Raw genomic sequence first — 18,938 nt, 5'->3', positions numbered from 1 at the left:
AAGCTTGCCAGCTTTTGAGAGACACTGGTTTGCCATGTGGCTGTTTCTGATGTTTTTTGGGAAGTAGGCCATCTAGTCTTACTTACAAACACCAACAGACTCAAAGTGATTATGCCTCGTCAACACAGGCCTGTATTTTTTTTATAAATACAACTTCCTCCTGCTCATGCTCTGGCACCAGTGCTGGCATGCAAACACATCCCTTGTTCTTCAGTTCGAGACTCACAGTGCATTTTAGTCAAACTATGATTGAGGCGTTTCTGCTGGGCCTTTTCTACAATATATTTAGTCTTGTAACATTTTTTTTTTTTTTAAATAAAAATAAAAATATATGCCTTTTGCCCCCCCCCCCCAAAAAAAAAAACTAAACTAAAACAAACTATTTCCCATATTATTATTAATATTTTGCCGTTGGATGTTATAAATCCCGTAAATGATCCTAAAATGGGAAATGCGCGCGTGCATGGGTCCAACGTGTGCGCGTGCCATCACTCGCCTTGGGTGACGCATCATTTCCTGTCTAAATAGACAGCGCAAGCGGTTTGCGCAAACGCGTTTGTGCGTGCGTGTGTTGTGAGCATTTTTTTAAAAATTAATCTTTCACTTTCACTTCAAGGCTCCATTCACTCGGTGGTGACGCCGCATTCAGAACCATTAAAACAGGTTAAAAACACTACAACATCACAGCTGCAACAGAGATTCAACTCAGGGGAGCAGAGGAACGCACGAGACCCCCCCCACGCACCCGTCATGGCGTACAAGTACCCGGCTGCACGTAGAGATGAGAGTAAGGTCAGTGTGGACGTCTCTGCGTTCTTTCTTTCTCTCTCTCTCTTCCGTCTGTCTCGTCTTTCCGTGAAATGACCTGGTGGAGACGCACGAGCGGGACCAGGAAGAGCCAGAGCACTGGGTTGAGGGTTAGAAATGGCGGCTAACCCCAGGGGGAGAATCCAAAACAAAACTTTGAGGAGAAACGTGTTTCACTTCACGTCCTCGCGACGGATGAGTCAACGTTCCTCGCACGAGCACCGCACGAGACCAACGTGTCGAAGGTCCGCTTCCTTGAGGTTTAAAGTAGCGTTAGGTTTCCTAGTGGCCGCTGTGATATGATAATGCAGTATGACTGTGCTGAATGCAGGGCTGTGGACTTCACTGTGAACTCCCCCAGTCTCCTAAAAGCATTTTTGATAAGGCCCATGATAAAAAATATACCCCTATTTAAAAAAAAAAAAAAAAAAAAAAAAAAAAAAAATATATATATATATATATATATATATATATATATATATATATATATATATATATATATATATTTTTTTTTTTTTTCATTCTGCTGATTTAAGTTTGGTGATATTTTTTATTTGTGCTATCTGCCATCGTGCTGGTTTAAAAGCTGTTTCAAAGAAATAATTACTGGTCTACATCTGATTTAATTTTAAATTTAAAGATATTGAATTCAATATCAAAGACCACTAAGAAAACCATTATACAAATAAAATCCAAAAGCTGGAACACATTTTTAGGCTCCTAAAAATGACAACAATTATTTAAATAGTTGCTTCCGTCAAAATAATCTCTAAGCTCTAATTTAATTAATAAATTAACGATTGTTGACATTTACTATTTTGGCCTATAATGGTAAACGCAAGAAACTGAGCCTTTTGAAACCCACACGCCACTTCACGGCTGTGTAATCGTAGACTACACCCCTCTTCGGGGGATGACCCCCGTGTCCTCAATGGTAAGTACGTATATGTTTTTTACCAAATCGGACTGAAACTTTGCCACGACACAGACCTCTGCGGTGTTTGGGACCGACAGTTATCACCATTCTATTGAGTGAGGCATTCAGAGTACGTCGTTGTTTACCAGCCCCAAAAGCTGACGAGATAAAAACAGAAGTGCGCATGTGCCCGTTCTTGTAGGTGGACGACCACCATGGGACTAAGGTCTGCGATCCCTACGCGTGGCTGGAAGACTCCGATGGTGCAGAAACGACGGTATGTGTTGACCCTCTAGCAGAAAGCTTGAAGCCTCGTCGTGACCAAAACCTCCTGAAAATCCCGCCGTTCCTCTCCCTCTCCTGTTTGTGTCTCAGGCCTTTGTTGAGGAGCAGAACAAACTGACCATGCCGTACCTGGAGCAGTGTGCTGTCCGGGCTCAGTTCCACCAGCGTCTCACTGAGCTCTATGACTATCCCAAATACAGCTGCCCTTACAAAAGAGGGAAAAGGTACGAGTTGGAATTGAAAGAATAGGAACTGAACTGACTGAAAAAACACTTTCACTGCAGGTCTACAGTTAAAAATAAGATGCTTGTTGTCATGTTAATTATTTGTTCCTCTCTTTCTCCAGGTACTTCTACTTCCACAACAAAGGCCTCCAAAACCAGGATGTGCTCTACGTGCAGGACTCTCTGGATGGAGCCGCCTCTGTATTCTTTGACCCCAATACCTTCTCTGAAGATGGCACCGTGGCACTGAAGAGTGAGTCAAACTGCACTTTACTGTCCCTGGGTGGAGATGGAAAAATTACAGATGTGCTGAGTCCCCGTCCTCCTTTTTCTTTTTCTCTCTTATTTTTTTGATCCAGTGGCCCGGCTGTCTGAGGAGTGTGAATATTTTGCGTACGGTTTGAGCAGCAGCGGGTCCGACTGGGTGACGGTGAGCTTCATGAAGGCGGAGGATCTCGCTACGCTGCCCGACGTGCTGGAGAGGGTGAAATTCAGCTGCTTGGCCTGGACTTACGATGCCAAGGGCGTCTTTTACAACTGCTACCTACGCCAGGAAGGCAAAACCGACGGTGGGGAGGAGTCGCCACACACACAAGAGACGACACCTTTGCTGCAAGACTTTCACGAATGTGTTCAAGCCTTAACCCCCTCTGTTGTGGGTTCTTTTCTCCCTCTAAAGGCACAGAGACCACCTGCAACATCAATCAGAAGCTCTTCTACCACTTCATCGGCACCAAACAGTCAGAAGACATTCTGGTTGCCGAGTTCCCCGAAAATCCCAAGTGGCACAGCTCAGTAACCGTAAGTCCATAGTAATCTTCAACCACTCGTTGTAATCGCCCATTCGCGATAAGGTATTCAGATTGTGCAAATGTACCAAATGTCGTTTTTTATTATTCAAAGCCTCTATTGAGGTTTTTTTTTTGTGTTTTTTTTATTTTTTTAAATCTCAACTTTTTTTAATGATTATAACTAATTGGACATGCCAATTAATGTGGACTAAAACCGAATGTATCGTTAGACCTCTATCGATACATTTAGACTTTAGACCGCGGGAATCTAGTTCTAGAAATGGTACAATGCTAATATTAGTATATAGTAAATATGACTGTGTGAGAATGCTTGGCAATCAATCATGTTATGAGTTAATTTTGTTCAAACACACGGAAGTTTAGGTCTGTCAAATAAACGTAGTTACGGAAAAAAGGTCAAATTGGAAGTACCTCAAAATTCTACTTTTATTAGTTAATTTAAAGCTTCAACAGTGCTCTATTTGACGTTCTCAAATAGAGTTGCAAAACAACCAAAACCTCATCTTTTTAGAAATTCTGCACACTTTTGGCTGTAAGCAAGTTAAACGTTGTCTACAAGCAAAGAGAACATGCCTCTCTCTGTCTTTCTTTGCTTCCTTCCTTCAGATATCGGATGATGGCCGATACGCTGTTCTGTCCATCACTGAAGGCTGTGAACCCGTCAACCAGCTGTGGTACTGCGACCTTCAGCAGCTCTCCGACGGCATCACAGGTCTGTAACCTGGCAACGGGCTAACGGGTGCAGAATACTTGGGTCTGCTTGTGACTTCTGTCACATCATCACCTTGTCTGCACGTATGATGGACACAATATTACGGATACAAACCATTATCAGAAGTATCTATTTATTTAAAGGGTATTCGTTCAGCCGTTTTTTTGTTTTTTGTTAACCTGACCGTAATTTCCCAGATTACACCATGTCACGTTTTGTTCAATGACGTTGGGTCCAAAACCCAAAGATATTCACTTAACAATGTGAGAAATAAATACAGCAGAACCTCTTCCACATCCAAGCTTGAGCTAGACAATTATTGATTGAATTAATAGATTATCAAATATAGTTGCCGGCTATTTCTCGGCCCATGAATTAATTAATTGACCGACTTATCGTTGTAGCTCTATAATTCCTATTATTTTCATTTCAATTGTTAGTAGCAATTAAACACAGATTCTTGGAAAACCACAGCAGCTTTTTAGCAGTGCAGAAAAGTTTAAAGCGCCACTTGATGCCTCCGCATGCGCCGGGGCACAAAATGAGCACGGACCGTGACTCACCGGTTACTTCACCGGATGTGGAGATTTCTAAATTCACTTTGCAACCTGTTTTCTGGTTTAAAAAAAAAAAAAAGAAATCTTTCGCACGCAAAGGAATGTGGACACTTTCTAGTGTTGAGTACATATGTTATTGTTTTTTACAGGTCATGATAATTCAGATGGACAGGTCTGGGTTTGCTAGAGGTGGAGTTAACTGCAACCCCTAACGGTCAATGATGGAGATGAAAGGAACATGATGTTTTAATTAATTTCTGTTAATTGTATTCATCTTCTGCTCCAGGTGTGCTTCCCTGGGTCAAACTCGTTGACAACTTTGAAGCCCAGTACGCGTACGTCACCAATGAGGGAACCGTGTTCACGTTCCGCTCCAACTTGGACGCTCCTCGGTACCGTCTGGTCAACATCGACATCCAGAAACCAGACCGGCAGCACTGGACCACCCTCATTCCACAGCATGACAAGGACGTCCTGGGTGAGACGTGGGAGGACCTCCCTGTAGGATGTACAGTAGAGGATGCACGTCTCAAAGCAGTGTGGGGCTGGCGTTTGGAGCTTCCGAAAAGTCCACCGAGCTTTGGAAATGCGTCAAGGGGCTTTGTTCGTGGAGTCGCAGTTCCACAATTCAGCTCTTTTAAAATCTTGCAAAATCCTTTTTCACAGAATATCTGTCCTGCAACCGCAACAACTGGGAAGTTCTGCGTCCGTGGTCGACGGCCTTCGTCAGAAGGGTGTCTGCTCAAAAAGTGAAACTTGGCTGATATGCAATTAGTCGTCTTCTTCCTTTTTCTTTTGTGACTCATTGTAATGATGGTAACTGTACCTAGAGACCACTGAAACACATCGCAGTGAAGTTCCGCTGAAATATATGTGCCAAACGCATGCACCGAAAAATAGAAGGGGGGAAAAATCCATTAACTAACTCTAAGTCCCCTTATTTCGCATTTTATAAACTGTTTAAACATTCAGTGCATGTGTTATAGCACACCTATGATAACGTTGCACAGCTATGACTCCAGTAAGTGTGGGCCGGTGTGTAAATGGGTAATGAATGACACTTCTGTAACAATGTAAAGTAGGTCCACACAGGATGATTTATAAATGCTGACGATTATTGCGCTTAAAACACTTTAAAAATGTCTTTTATAGCTGCACACAGCTACATTTGTAATGTGCTATCAAGCATGAATTCAATTGAATGTTTGGATACTCGCTAAATAGGGTTAATTGTAGGAGTATGAATGATGGTGTTATCAGTGTTACGTTTCATCGGTGCAAGTAGTTTTCCCATCTGGGTGAAGCGGCACTCTAAACTTGTTGCCAGGCATCACATCGTCACTGTTTGATACTCCTTCACAGTAAGGAGGTGATAACACGTGAGTCCGTTTTTAAAGAGCTCTCACTGTTCCAACTCAATAAAACAGTGGGCACATTGAGCGTATTGTCCTCGGCTCACTTCTCACCCAGTGAGAGGGCATTGGCTCCTCTGTGATGATGCTGTCTTGGGCTCAGTTTCTATAATTGTCTCGTAATTGGCCCAATGTCGGTTCAATAAATACGTCCAAGATATACATTCCTCACACCATTTCACCTCCCGAATTGGTTGTGAAATAGAATGCAACCGTTTTATAAAGTATGAAGTCACTGATTCGTCTGTGCGTAATGAACGAGGGGGGGGGGACCGTAGAGAAGACGGCCTGCGCAGCCCCACCGACAGTGTCCTGCATCTTATCACAGCTTAAGACACAGCCTATGCTTGCCTCCTGCCTCATGTTTGCAGTCTACACCTGCGTTAACCCGTTGCTCTACCTGTGCAGTAGCATCTCAGTCAACGGATCGACGTGGTCGTGTTCAATGCACAGCCATTATGTTTGGTTTCGTCCCAGGATCATGAGATGACTCCTTTTTTATTTAAATTTTTTCTTAAGATGCATCGGGATGATTAGCAGAGAGGAAGCTGCCACCGGTAGTGCCATAGACACTGGCCGGATAAGGTGTTTTCCAGAGACACCAGGCGTCTTTCACAAGTTGTCATGTTCTCTTTCTGTCACTTACTTAATTGAACACGTATCCTTCTGCAGGCCTGGTCTCCTGTGTGAACCAGCACCACCTGCTGGTCAACTATGTCCACGACGTGAAGGACGTCCTGCAGCTGTGTGAGCTGTCCACTGGCCGGCTGGTGAGGAGTCTGCCGCTGGACGTGGGCACGGTGGCCGGAGTGAGCTGCAAGAAGAAGCACTCTGAATTCTTCTACAAGTTCTCCTCCTTCACTACACCTGGTGACTCTTCTCACGTTCATAAATCCTATTTTAGTTTACTCTTACTGTATATTAGCAAAACGAGAGGATAACAAAGTAGTCCAGAGTTATTAATCCCACATGAAAAAGAACTGCAAAAATAATTACCTTTTTAATGCACACAAATAATTAGGATCACTAATGATTTTGATTATTGATAAATAGGCTATTGTTTTTTTTGACAAATGTTTTGACCCAAATTGTATTCAGTCTGCTCACATGTAAAATATCGAACAGATGGGACATAACCACATTTGAGAAGCTGGGGAATGATACATCTACGTCTTACATAATACATGTTCAATACTGTAATGGAAACTAGTTCCAATACTTTATACTAAGATAATGCTTCAAAAGTCAGAAACTGTAAGTACGTAGTCTGTCATCTAATTATCTCAACTGTCTGTTATTAAAAGTCTCGGTTATTAAACGCTCAGTAACCTCTAACCTGTGTGACCCCCCCCCCCCAGGTATCATTTACCACTGTGATTTGAGCGAGTCCCACCCGGAGCCCAGCGTGTTCAGGGAGGTGGAGGTGAAGGGCATCAAGCCAGAGGACTACGAGATCAGCCAGGTAACGACCCCTTACCCCTTTCTCAAGACTGTTATCTTCTTTCCTGTCATCTTGTTATTCTTGTTTCATTGCATCTACTGCATATTTATAATCACGATTCAGATTTCCCAGTATCTTATTAAATGTGGTTGAGAAAATGGTAAATGGTCTTTGTGCACAGCTAATCTTTGACTATATATATATATATATATATATATATATATATATATATATATATATATATATATATATATATATATATATATATATATATATACACACACACACACTTTAATATATCTTGTCACATGCATTTCCAGGTGTTTTATCCCAGTAAAGATGGAACCAAGATCCCCATGTTCTTAGTTCACACCAAGGGCCTGAAGAAGGACGGCACTCATCCCGTCTTCCTTTATGGCTACGGGGGCTTTGAGGCTTCCATACAACCGTACTACAAGTGAGCAAAGTGCTGTGTGTGTGTGTGTGTGTGTGTGTGTGAGAGAGAGATGGTACTAGAATCAAATGTTGCAATTTTAGAAAGACATGTATACATATTATCAGGGATGAGCAATTAAAAAGTATTTAGAAGTTCAAGCGCACTAATGTTGATTGTACTGTCACGGCTTTCTCTCTGGTCTCTGGTCAGTGTTGCTTACCTGCTATATGTGAGACACCTGGGAGGCATCCTGGCAGTGGCCAACATCAGAGGGGGTGGAGAGTACGGCCTCACCTGGTACAAAGGTACAGACAAGTAATGCACCCAGTCCCAGACTTTATTTTATTTAGAATGAGTGAACAGCGGCGCCATAATGCTGCCTTAGTGTGTGCTTGTGTGAGATTTTAGGGCCCCGTTCAGACAAGGTGTGTTTTGCAGCTTGCTGCGCCTTTTTTATATATATATATTCTTTTTATGTTGCTAGACACCCACCATGAATTGTACGCTAGTTAATAACTATTCCTCTAGTTCTGCTGTCAACACAATAAGGAAAAAATGCTCATGAAATTGGGTAAAAAACAATTACAAAAAGCTGAACGGTGAGGCGCCCCCACCTGTGTGAAAAGAGGCTCTAGCCAGTGTTGATCAGGAAACATTAAGCCTATGTTTTCCATCGTTTACTTCTGTTTTTCACACATTTTATTGTGTGTTTGCAGCGGGCACGCTAGGGAACAAGCAGAATGGCTTCGATGACTTCCAGTGTGCAGCAGAGTATCTGGTCCAGGAGAAGTACACCACGGCCAGCCGCATCGCTATCAACGGAGCCTCTAATGGCGGCCTGCTCGTGGGTGAGTGTCAACCCATCAACTGTGTGCATTTAGTCTGGGGGAAAGTGGACCCTGGAAACTAATTATGTTAGATTTAGTTTTTATAGCTAAATCTGCTCTTTTGATTTAACATTGCCAAAGTAATTAAAAGTTAAGACAAAGTTGTAAATAATAAATTATTATTCAGCTCTAGCAAGTTTTGTCTCTTAAGCTTTTTTCGGGCTTTATTTATGGTGATAGTAATGCTCCAAAAAGTTAAAAGTAAAAAATAAAAAAAACTTCTAAATAAGCCGTATGTGTTGTGCTTGAGAGGCTGAATGATTGCTTAGTGTAAGGTCCACCAGTAAAATAAACAAAGTATTTGAGGACGGTACACGGTCGGGTCGTGGTGGCATTTTGTGTGTGGGATGGATTTGGATGTTTTCCTGCTTGTTGACCCTTTGCCTTCTACGTGCCTGTTTAAAGGAGCTGTGTTTCTACTTCCTTCCCACTTCACCGGCTCACCTCCCACATCTTATGCAGTTTACCCCTCGAGGCTACAAGCAATACATTTATTGAACACATCCATGTTTTTACAGTTCTTTATTTTTTATTTGCAAAGCCAACTAGGAGCCAGCTATGAACACCGGCCCACCGCAGGTCTCGGCTGCCTTGATCACCATGCGGTCTTTACATCACATATTTGGCATAATTCATCATGTGCTATTAATTTTAAACGTAGTTAGCTGCTTAGCTTCAATTAATTTAGCCATTAAACAGCACATTAGGCAGAGCTTAGTCACATCATTTACCAAAAGGCTGGCTGCCATATGGCATCGCACAAACCCAACTAATGACTTCTTCCCTGGTGTGTGAGAGGCGATTTAGGAGCAACTGTGTCCTGTATTGTGAAGTAAGAGGGGATGTGTGTGTGTGTGTGTGTGTGTGTGTGTGACGGATTCCCTTTTGCTTTCACACACAGCGGCATGCGTGAACCAGCGTCCAGACCTGTTTGGCTGTGCCGTGGCAGAAGTTGGGGTGATGGACATGCTGAAGTTCCATAAATTCACCATCGGCCACGCCTGGACCACCGACTACGGCTGTTCTGACGACCCGGAGCAGTTCAAGTGGCTCATCAAGTATGAGAAGGAGTACAAAACACAGACTCACTGGAATGACTCGAATACACTGAATGCTGCGTGAGAACACGTTGTAGTTATCGTACGCCCTCCTCGTGTCTCGCTGCCGTCTCGACCGATCAGACTCCAGTAGGACTGAGTGTGGCTCGGTTGGTAGGAATAGATTCATAAATTCTGATTTTATTGTCAATATACAACACAGGATTGCACATGGAAATGTAGTTGGAGCCCCAGCCATGCTACAGAAAACTATAAACTGATTTTAAATTGGATTACAGCAAAAAACAACTATATGAAGGTACAAAAGAAATTTGTGACGTTAAATGATTCAAATTCATCTTCTGATCATGTTGCTTCTAGCCATTCACATTTAAGATTAGTTAAAACATGTTTACAACTAGATTTAAGTAAGTGTGACTGGTAAAACAAAAATGTATAGTTAGTTGTATGGTCATTCTTGGCACAATTACATACGCATGTACCGAATGTTGATAATTATACAACCGCAGCTCCAGAGCCCCAAAAGATGTTATTCGGAACGGCAATAATAATCTCAAAGTGCGTTCGTGGCTTAAAGCCTACCCACAAAAGTAAAAACAAAACAAAACAAAGCAAAGCATCTGAATCACACATTACAGCTCAGAACTCCTGTATTCTCTCTTCTCTCGGACTTCCTCACAATATTGCCTGCAAACGATCTTTCTCCCCCTCTCCCTTTTTCGCTCTCTCTCTCTCTCTCTCTCTCTCTCTCTATCTCTCCAGGTATTCCCCTCTCCACAATCTGCCTCCGGCCCCTTACTCCGGCCCTCCCTACCCGGCCGTCCTGCTTCTCACAGCCGACCACGACGACCGTGTGGTGCCTCTCCACACCCTGAAGTACTGCGCGGCCCTGCAGCACGGAGTGGGCAGCAGCCCCGTGCAGCGGCAGCCTCTGATGGTCAGGGTGGACACCCGGAGCGGGCACGGCGCCGGGAAGCCCACCGCCAAGGCCATCTTGGAGGACACACACATCTTTTCCTTCATCGCAGAGACACTTGGGCTGAGCTGGATCAACTGACGAGTTAGTGAAGATGAGGTTCTTGTGAAAACATGCTTTTAATGTTTAGTGAAAGACTGAAGGGATGTACTGGTACAACAAAATGAAACGGTTGGAGAAAAGACGGACAGGTGAAATAATATTCCAAGAAAAATAATAACCCCCAACTACAGGGTGAAAAAAAACTAACTATAATTCTTCTTTTGAAACAACGCTTGTCTAATTTGTTACATTCTTGTAGATCTAATTTGATCTGAATAGTTCAGCATCCTTGATGGAAGAAGTATTGAATAAAGTAAAAATATCTCGGCATTAAAATGTTTTTGTGTTTTTTTTAAAATTATTATAAAAATGTTGCATTAACAATTGACAGATTTTGAAAAGGACAATAGTGCTGGTGACCTCTATTTACGTTATTGGCTAGACTGGCTTTGAACAAAGCTTCTTCAGTAGTGAGCGCAGTATATCTTGTTGATTTTAAATGAGTAAAATATCAATCATTTTCAAAAATCTGTGATCTGGTCAATTGTTCCACCACAAACCCACACAAAACAATTTGTTAAACTTTTCCTTTTGAATATGCTTTGTATATGGAATCTTTATTTGTACAGTAACTAGTAACTGAAGTTGTCAAATAAAGTATTGGTTAATAGTAGAAGTACCATTAAAAAAAAAAGAAAAAGTGAAGTACCTCCCAATACTATCGAGTACATTGCTTGTGTTTGAGTGGCATGTGGTTTTCATATACGTCAGCAGGTGGCAGTATGGGACCACACAAAGAAATACTCCCCTCGCAGGCGCCACTGTGCGCCAAACGCCTCAAGGTCAAAGGCCGCCTGTCCGTTTGGCGTCGTTCTGATGGGCTGCTTCACTGAGGGCGGGATGCTCTCGTCTCGAAGACGGGGCAGGGTAAACGATTTAGTGTGACAACGGTAGTTAGAACACAGGAGGAGGAGGAGGAGGAGGAGGAGGAGGGGGACTCGTACGAAGGGAAGTGGGAGGAGAGAGGAAGATGGGGCGGAAATCCTTTAAAGTGTGCCGGGAAAAAAAAAAAGCCTCGAGATGGATGACAGACGGCAGACGTATGGCGAGACGGCGCGAGGCAACAAGCGGAGAGAGACTGAAAGTGCACTTATGGAATCTCAAGACAGACGGGTGTTTAAACTGTCAAAAAAAAGAAAAGATGGAAACACTCTGCCAGCCAACCACGGAAACGGTGAGAGAACTTGTCCGTTCGGTCACTCAGAGTTTAATCTCTGCTCAGTGGAAAGTTCTGATTTCGTCAGGCTGAACCCCGGGCTTTATCTAAATACCCTCTCAGTGGATGTATCGGATGGGAAAAAGGAGAGGAGGGGGGGCGGCGGCGGGGGGCAGAGAAGGAGGATTTTCAGACAATGACTCTTCGCCACGAGGGGCAAAGTGGTTGAATGAAGCCGGGGAAGACAAAGCCGGTAATAAGCTGGACATATGAGAGACGGAGAGAGAGCTTTAAGACCATGCAGGCGCTCTGCTCCCAGGAGTGTCCCGGAGGATTGAGCAGGCTTTTGCTGCTTCATTTCCCTCATTCACATATCTCACACACACACACACACACACACACACACACACACACACACACACACACACACACACACACACACAACACAGCCTTCACGGCTCTCTGTTCTCTAGGGAGGAGGAACACAAGCTTTTTACCTACAAAAGCCCCCACCGTCTTGCACTTGCAGGTCCCCATCCAGTCCCTCCGTTTGTTTACTTTACCCCCCCCCCCCCCCCCCCCCCTCATAATGCAGGGATTAATTTCTCAAAGCCGGTTTGAGCTGCTGCATGCTTCGCCGAAGAGAGCAGAACTTTTGTGCTGAGGGGAAGTTTCCCCTTCACACTAGCTTTAGAGGTGGACCGCTCTCCCCTTTATGCCACTCGCTTTAATCTTCACACGGAGCGGAGGGGGAGAGGGATGGAGGGATGGAGGGAGGACAAGAAGGGGAGAGGGCTCTCAACACACAGCTGGGAATCACTGCTTTTCTTTTTTTTTGCCGAGGTGTTGTCTGCTTGTGCCTCTTTGAATCCTTGTGCTTCTTCCTGTTCCCTCTGGCATTTCCTCACTCTCATTTGTTCTTTGCCTTTCCAGCTTGAAAGGTTTCTTTTATCACACAGGGTTGTATTTTTATTATGATGATGATGATGATGATGATGAGGTTGTAGCTTATAGTGATGAGGTAGATCAGAGTGACTGGTTTGTGTAATGCCCCGGGGCGTATCAGGGATTTATTAGTTTTACAATTACCACTTCCTGGAACCAAAGGGGACGTCTTTAACATGTTGTCATTGTTTTACTTTATTAATATATAAAGCTGGAACAAAAGGACATTTGGCATTTTTGCTTGATAATTGACACAAATATTTCATCGCAGCATTTGATGAAAACTGGTGCAGATAAATGTTTCCGTTCATCAACTGATCATTTCAGCTCGACCACAAATATTTTGCATTTCTATTTTTCTTACTTTTGTACTAATTACAAGTTATTGATTAACTGACTAATGGTTTCAGCTCTAGAGCTTCTTGCAGTCAAATTCTATATTTCTTTGAGGAGTTTAATTCATGGTTAATATTTAGTTTACATCGATAATAACAAAAGACAAAAATGTAAAGAAGATATATTGTACTATCTTTTTTTTCTAACAGTATATATCATTACATGCAAGTATTAGGAAGTGAAACAAAACAACAGAAAAAGGGAATGGTTAATCAATTTCAAAATATGGGATGGATATGTAAACAACAATAGATGATAATTATACTTCGACTCACAGCATCGATAAAAGTACAGGTGTGATATTTACTCTGGGTTCAGCTGGTTTAAATAATTAATGTATTTTAAAGGTATTTCTCGGCCCCTCCCACGCAGGCCTTTTGGTGTGGAGTCTGACTGAAAGGAAAACCAGCTCTTTGATCAAGTTATTTAAAGGCTTTTAACACATCTTAAGTGCGGTCTTGCGGAAAATAATAAAAAGTGATGGTTTTCACGTACAACTTTCTATATTTAGCATTTTGAAACACAATTTGCTTTTAATCTCTCTGAAGAATCCCGGCCCGTGTGCCTGTGCCCGTCTCATTTACAGTGAATAAACATCTGATTGAGAAGCCTGATAAAATACTGACTAAAACAAACCCCGCCCCCCTCGCCACTGAGGAGTTACTGTGGGATATGTTGTTTGCATAGTCACACTTAAACTAATGGCGGTTGGTTCGCCTCATTTGGCACGTGTGCAGTGCAGCTGCAGGTCGGCTCATGACCCCGAGCGGCCTGGGGTCAGGCCAGTTAGGATTTCATAATTCACATTATCCAGATCAGAGCCGATGGCTTTATTGAAGACTTGGTTTTACATTTTGTGTCTGAAACAGAACGGTCGATTTTCAGCATCGCAATTACTTACACTCTTTCAAAATTAAAATGTTTTGTGCATTTGTCTATCTAAATGAATGCATACGCATTTCTTTTTAGAGCCACCAGTTTAATTCTCACACATAATCTTGATGAGGCTGACATGGAAATACACCTTTTGTGTTCGCTTGCGTGGGAGCGTTAGAGAGCTGTAGCCTCCGAGAGGAAACTCATTAAGTCTCAAACTCCACTCCTCAACTCCAATAAGAATTTCATATAAAAAATAAATAAAATATTGATTGCTGCTGCAACTGTATGAGATAAATACAAATATCTCATTCTCCAACGCATGCCCATGGACTGTCATCAAACTCGAAGTACATTTGCACACACACACACTTTTATTGTGCACGCACACACACACACACACACACACACACACACACACACACGCACGCTGAGCCTGTGCGAGCACCCGCACAGTTGCCCACATAAATCCCACGCTAAATTGATTTGCATTTGCAATAATTTCCCATACGCTCGGTGCTGGTCGAAAGGTGGGCGTTTTTTTTTAATAATAACAATAAGTAATATAACCTTAGTTCCAGGGAGAGAAACTTCATAAGTTCACGTGGAAGAAGAAGAGAGACGAGACCACAAAAGTGGGCGAGGGGAGGTAACCAGAAGTTCACAGGATCCAGAGCTTTAGCCTCCTACAAGGAGAGAAGTAAGTAGTCCAAGAGGCCCAGGCCGCCTTCAGCTGAGAGGAATGTGAGTGAGCTCTGAGAGCCGCCGTTCATTTCTTTGCACCAGAGGTGAAGCTCAAGGGTCGACGGACAATTGGGAGTTTGATCATTTCAACCCCGATTCACTTAGAACAGCTGCTCAGTGCGTCTACCCCCAAACCCAGAATCTACTGCGAAGGGCTTTTTAAGTAAGACGCACATTTTAAAGTTAGAGCTCCAAACTCATAGTATAAAGACTGTCAAAAAAAGTCAAAGAAATTCATATAGTATGTCATAAAAGAAGTATAGTTTGTGGGGAAAAAAAACTAAAAATACATAAAAGAAGTGTTTTTTTTTTAAAGGCATTGTATAGTATGTTTTAAAAGTTAAAGAAATTCATATAGTATGTTGAAAAGAAGTCAAACAAATTCCATAAAATAGTACATCAAATTGTTTTCAAAAAAATAGCATAGTTCAGTGTGTCAACATCATCGTATCGTAACCACTCGGAGGTTGTATGAGCACAGTTCATTTGTGTATAATGCTCTCATGTTCTCTCTCTCTCTCTCTCTCTCTCTCTCTCTCTCTCTCTCTCTCTCTCTCTCTCTCCCCCTCCGGTGGTCTACGAGTGTGATGGGCTCAGCTGACTGGATGACTGCTCTTGTGTGGGTGTGTAGTTTGTTCCCCGGGAGCGGATTGGTTCCCACCTCCAAGCTTGAGGTGAAGAGGCCGGCTCCCCTCGGCCTCTTCACCTCCATCCAGAATGTTCTCTGTGAAAATGTTCTTGTTCTGTCAGTTGACACCAACAGCCCAGGTTTGGTAGGGGGTGGTTAGCGTTTTGGTTCACCCTGTTTTATATGCGGTCAGATCAGTCTCAATAATTGCAAATGCACACAGAGAGACTCACAAGTGCAAACACAAAGATTCACAAATGTGTACAGAACAATTTACAAATATGTTTGATTTACGCAGAACGATTCACAAATGCACACATAAATAAATTATGATTTATATAAATGTAAAAGAAAAAACACAATATATTTCTGCATTTCTATGTGGATTCTTCTATTTGTTTGTGGATTTGTATGTATTTATTTGTCAATCGCACTGCATTTGTTTGTGGATTGCTTCACATGTGTGTGTGTGTGTGTGTGTGTGTGTGTGTGTGTGTGTGTGTGTGTGTGTGTGGGATATATGAGACTCCCCTGCCTGGCTAGATTCGCAAATTAGTTTTTTTCAACAGACCTATCTGTCGACATGAGGGCGACATTGCGCAACTGAAACGCTGGCAGCCTCGTGGGGAGGGGAGGGGGGATGCGCTGATAGATTGATTGGTTGAAAATGAGCTTAACATTATGGTTTCATTATGGGAGCAGATATTAGGTTCTTTTGTTAAACTATTTAAAAGCTGCAAGTTAAAATAAACTAAAAGGGCTGCATGTTCCTGGTGGTTCTTGGGAGCTGGGAAGAGGAGAGTCTGTTTGAACCCTAAACTGGGATGAAACAATTAAAAAAAAAAAAAAGTTACAGTATAATAGTTCTAAAAAAAAGTCCTAGTTTAGTATGTCATAAAAATCCAGTCAATCAGTGAACGGCATGATGCTTGAACATGTGTCCTCGTGAACATGCATGATGTAAAGATGTACGCCAAATGTGAATGTATTTATTTAATTTTGCAATTTGATTGAACTTCCCCTTGATACAGCTTTCAAGACTCCAAAAAAAGTCTTTTAAAATGTTTTAGATACATTCTGAATCCCAATAATTGTTTTCGTTCAACTGCTGTCCATTTAAAATGTGTCAAACATTTAAACTTCGGTCAGAGTTTAGGTAAACATTTAAATTATTTTCATAGAATTGCTTCCTTCAAAGTATTATTTTAATAAGTAACAGGAAGTATCCGTGCATATTGTAATTATTGCAGATTTTGTTTTAAGGACAACAAAATAGACGACAAGGAGCAAAAACATGGGCGTGTATTGGAGATTTTTTAATAACATGTTTCAATATTGCAACAGCCATCAGATTTTCTTTTAACAGGTAAAAATCATCAAAAAACTAACAAAAAGAAGATTTTTTTTTTTTCAGTTTTATATTCCAAACACCAAAGTTTCTTGGCTATGGCCCTAAATTCAAACAAATAAAACCCTTACACAGTGAGCATATATTATATTCAACACATTGTTCGTCAAACAAATTATAAAAATAGATTTAGCATTTTCAAATACATATTTACAGTATTAAACATATATCATAATGGTCACAGTAACAGAGAGGGAGATGGAGATGTGAAAGTTTCATTCATCGTGGTGACGAGGTCCAGTTTGTGATGTCTGTGTGTGTGTGTGTGTCTTTCTTTGTGATGTGTGTGTGTGTGCGTGTGTGTGTGTGTGTCTCTCAAAGGGACCATCAGTGCGTTTCTTCAGATGTTAACATGTGTGTGATAACATCTATAAAGGACATACAAGTTTATTTATTTGACAAAACGGTTACAGCGGGGGAAATACAAGTAAAACAAACACAAAAAAAAACGACTTATTTTGTACCAAATATAAACCAATAACAATATTCCAGTCAAAAATTGTGAAAATGTATGATAATCAAATAATGCCCCGATAAAGTTCCTTCTTCAGGTCTCCAGTACAGAATTGGTCAGAAAAGGGCAGGGGGGGGGGGGGGGGGGGGGGGGGGGGGGGGGGGGGGGGGAAGGGGGTGCAGGTCACTGTACAGAGAGAATATATTAGGAGTTATCTGGAAGGTGCAGCCATGTGGTATGGCAGAGCACGATATTCACACAGCAACATCAAATTAAACATGATAATATCACATACAAAGAAGAAAGAAACAAAGCCATTAGACATTCTTTAATACTGTGTCCTTACTGCAACACACACACACACACACACACACACGCAGACAGACACACACACACACACACACACACACACACACACACACACCGTAATGTATACAGCTAATCCAATGATAATGGACCTACACTTCACTGTACACACTCCAGTGTTCATGAATACACAGATACTGTGTGCTGACAGTAACAAGCCTCCAGTGTTCGTCTCACTTCCTGTGTACAAACAACTCTTTTGCTGAGATACAAACTCGGGTCATACGAACATAATCAACTAAACTGTAACAAAACAAGAGGACGCAACTCCTTCGCTTTACCTTTTTTTTTTCTCTTCCAAATACTATAAGTTAAGTGAACCCTCCGGACCTCGTAAATAAATATCTGAAGCGGGCCTATCTTCCAGAGGTGGGGGCCCGTGCTCAACGCAGAGTGTTAAACATGGCAGTGAGAGAGGCTTCGGAGAGGAGGGCCGTGTGACCGAGATGACGTCCAGCAGGCTAAAGGGAGAAGGGTGTTTCTTTAAAAACATAACATAAAATGCTGGATGAAAAGGAAATACAAAGAAACTATGACGAAACAGACAACAAACCACAAATTAATAACAATCAAACACACGCTCAACCTTTACAATTGCATCCTGCAGCTTTTGTTTAACCATCATTAGCCCCAAAGAGAGAAACATTTCTTAAATGAATTAAATTAAAACCACAGGTCTGACGTTCCTGAAAAGCACATCAACCTCCTTAACCCGCGGTGGCTTGTGTTCGTCACGTCGGCACATTTTGGATCCCGCCTACAGGACCGTACCGTACGTTCCACTGAGCCTCTTTGGAGGGCCTCCATCCGACTCTCGCCGCCTCACTCTTACCGGGCCCCTTGACACGGGCGGTCTCCTCAAGCCGACTGCAGCCGCGTTCAAACACGCCTCTTTACCGTCCCGACATGAGATCAGCTCCGACGTACAATGGTACGATTCCATATCCGCTCCATCAATCACTTCCTGCTTGAATCGGGGGGGGGGGGGGGGGGTCATCACCCGCACAATCACTTCGGGGCTTTGGCGACTTAATCTTTTTTAGTCAATCGATTCTGCGGTAAAGGGAAACTCCAACCCGAAATGTCAACGTTTCTTTTGCGCACTAGTCCATAACCGGCGCGTTTGCCAGGTGCGCGACCTCTTCCTGCTCAGAGGTCAGCATCCTCCTGCTAGAGACAATATTTCATATGTCTTCACGCACGGATCCAGAGCCACTTATTAAAATTCAGCTAGAGGTCACAACCCCCCCCCCCAAAAAAAAAAAGTTCAGGTGTCATCACTCCTCTGCTCTATCCCTCAAATGTGTCTCTGAGGGGATTCATAGAAGAAGAGGAAGAAA

General features: G+C 42.5%; 1 protein-coding gene across 2 annotated transcripts; it reads left to right on the top strand.

Annotated features, from left to right (window-relative positions):
• The first annotated feature begins 495 nt into the window (after positions 1-495).
• LOC117738928 (prolyl endopeptidase-like) lies at positions 496-11,279 on the top strand. Of its 2 annotated transcripts, none has more exons than XM_034545111.1 (15): positions 496-792; positions 1,926-2,000; positions 2,099-2,232; positions 2,355-2,485; positions 2,592-2,801; positions 2,912-3,033; positions 3,651-3,756; positions 4,600-4,791; positions 6,398-6,595; positions 7,084-7,187; positions 7,487-7,623; positions 7,813-7,907; positions 8,319-8,450; positions 9,391-9,547; positions 10,310-11,279. In XM_034545111.1, the coding sequence occupies exons 1-15, from the start codon at positions 751-753 to the stop codon at positions 10,602-10,604; spliced, it is 2,130 nt and encodes a 709-aa protein (XP_034401002.1). In that variant the 5' UTR covers positions 496-750; the 3' UTR covers positions 10,605-11,279. The 2 variants fall into 2 exon arrangements, with proteins under 2 accessions (XP_034401002.1, XP_034401003.1); XM_034545112.1 differs by having other exon boundaries at positions 507-787; positions 10,310-11,081.
• The last annotated feature ends 7,659 nt before the right edge of the window (positions 11,280-18,938 follow it).

This window comes from Cyclopterus lumpus, chromosome 11, assembly GCF_009769545.1.
Source record: "Cyclopterus lumpus isolate fCycLum1 chromosome 11, fCycLum1.pri, whole genome shotgun sequence".
Taxonomy (NCBI): Eukaryota; Metazoa; Chordata; class Actinopteri; order Perciformes; family Cyclopteridae; genus Cyclopterus; species Cyclopterus lumpus.
The sequence above is the reverse complement of the archived record's forward strand: the minus strand, read 5'-3'. Positions and strand labels throughout refer to the sequence as shown.

Coding starts and splice junctions, on each gene's coding strand:
- LOC117738928 (XM_034545111.1), top strand. CDS start 751: ATGGCGTACAAGTACCCGGCTGCACGTAGAGATGAGAGTAAG. Junction 3,757..4,599: donor GCTCTCCGACGGCATCACAG/GTCTGTAACCTG, acceptor CTTCTGCTCCAG/GTGTGCTTCCCTGGGTCAAA. Junction 8,451..9,390: donor TAATGGCGGCCTGCTCGTGG/GTGAGTGTCAAC, acceptor TTTCACACACAG/CGGCATGCGTGAACCAGCGT.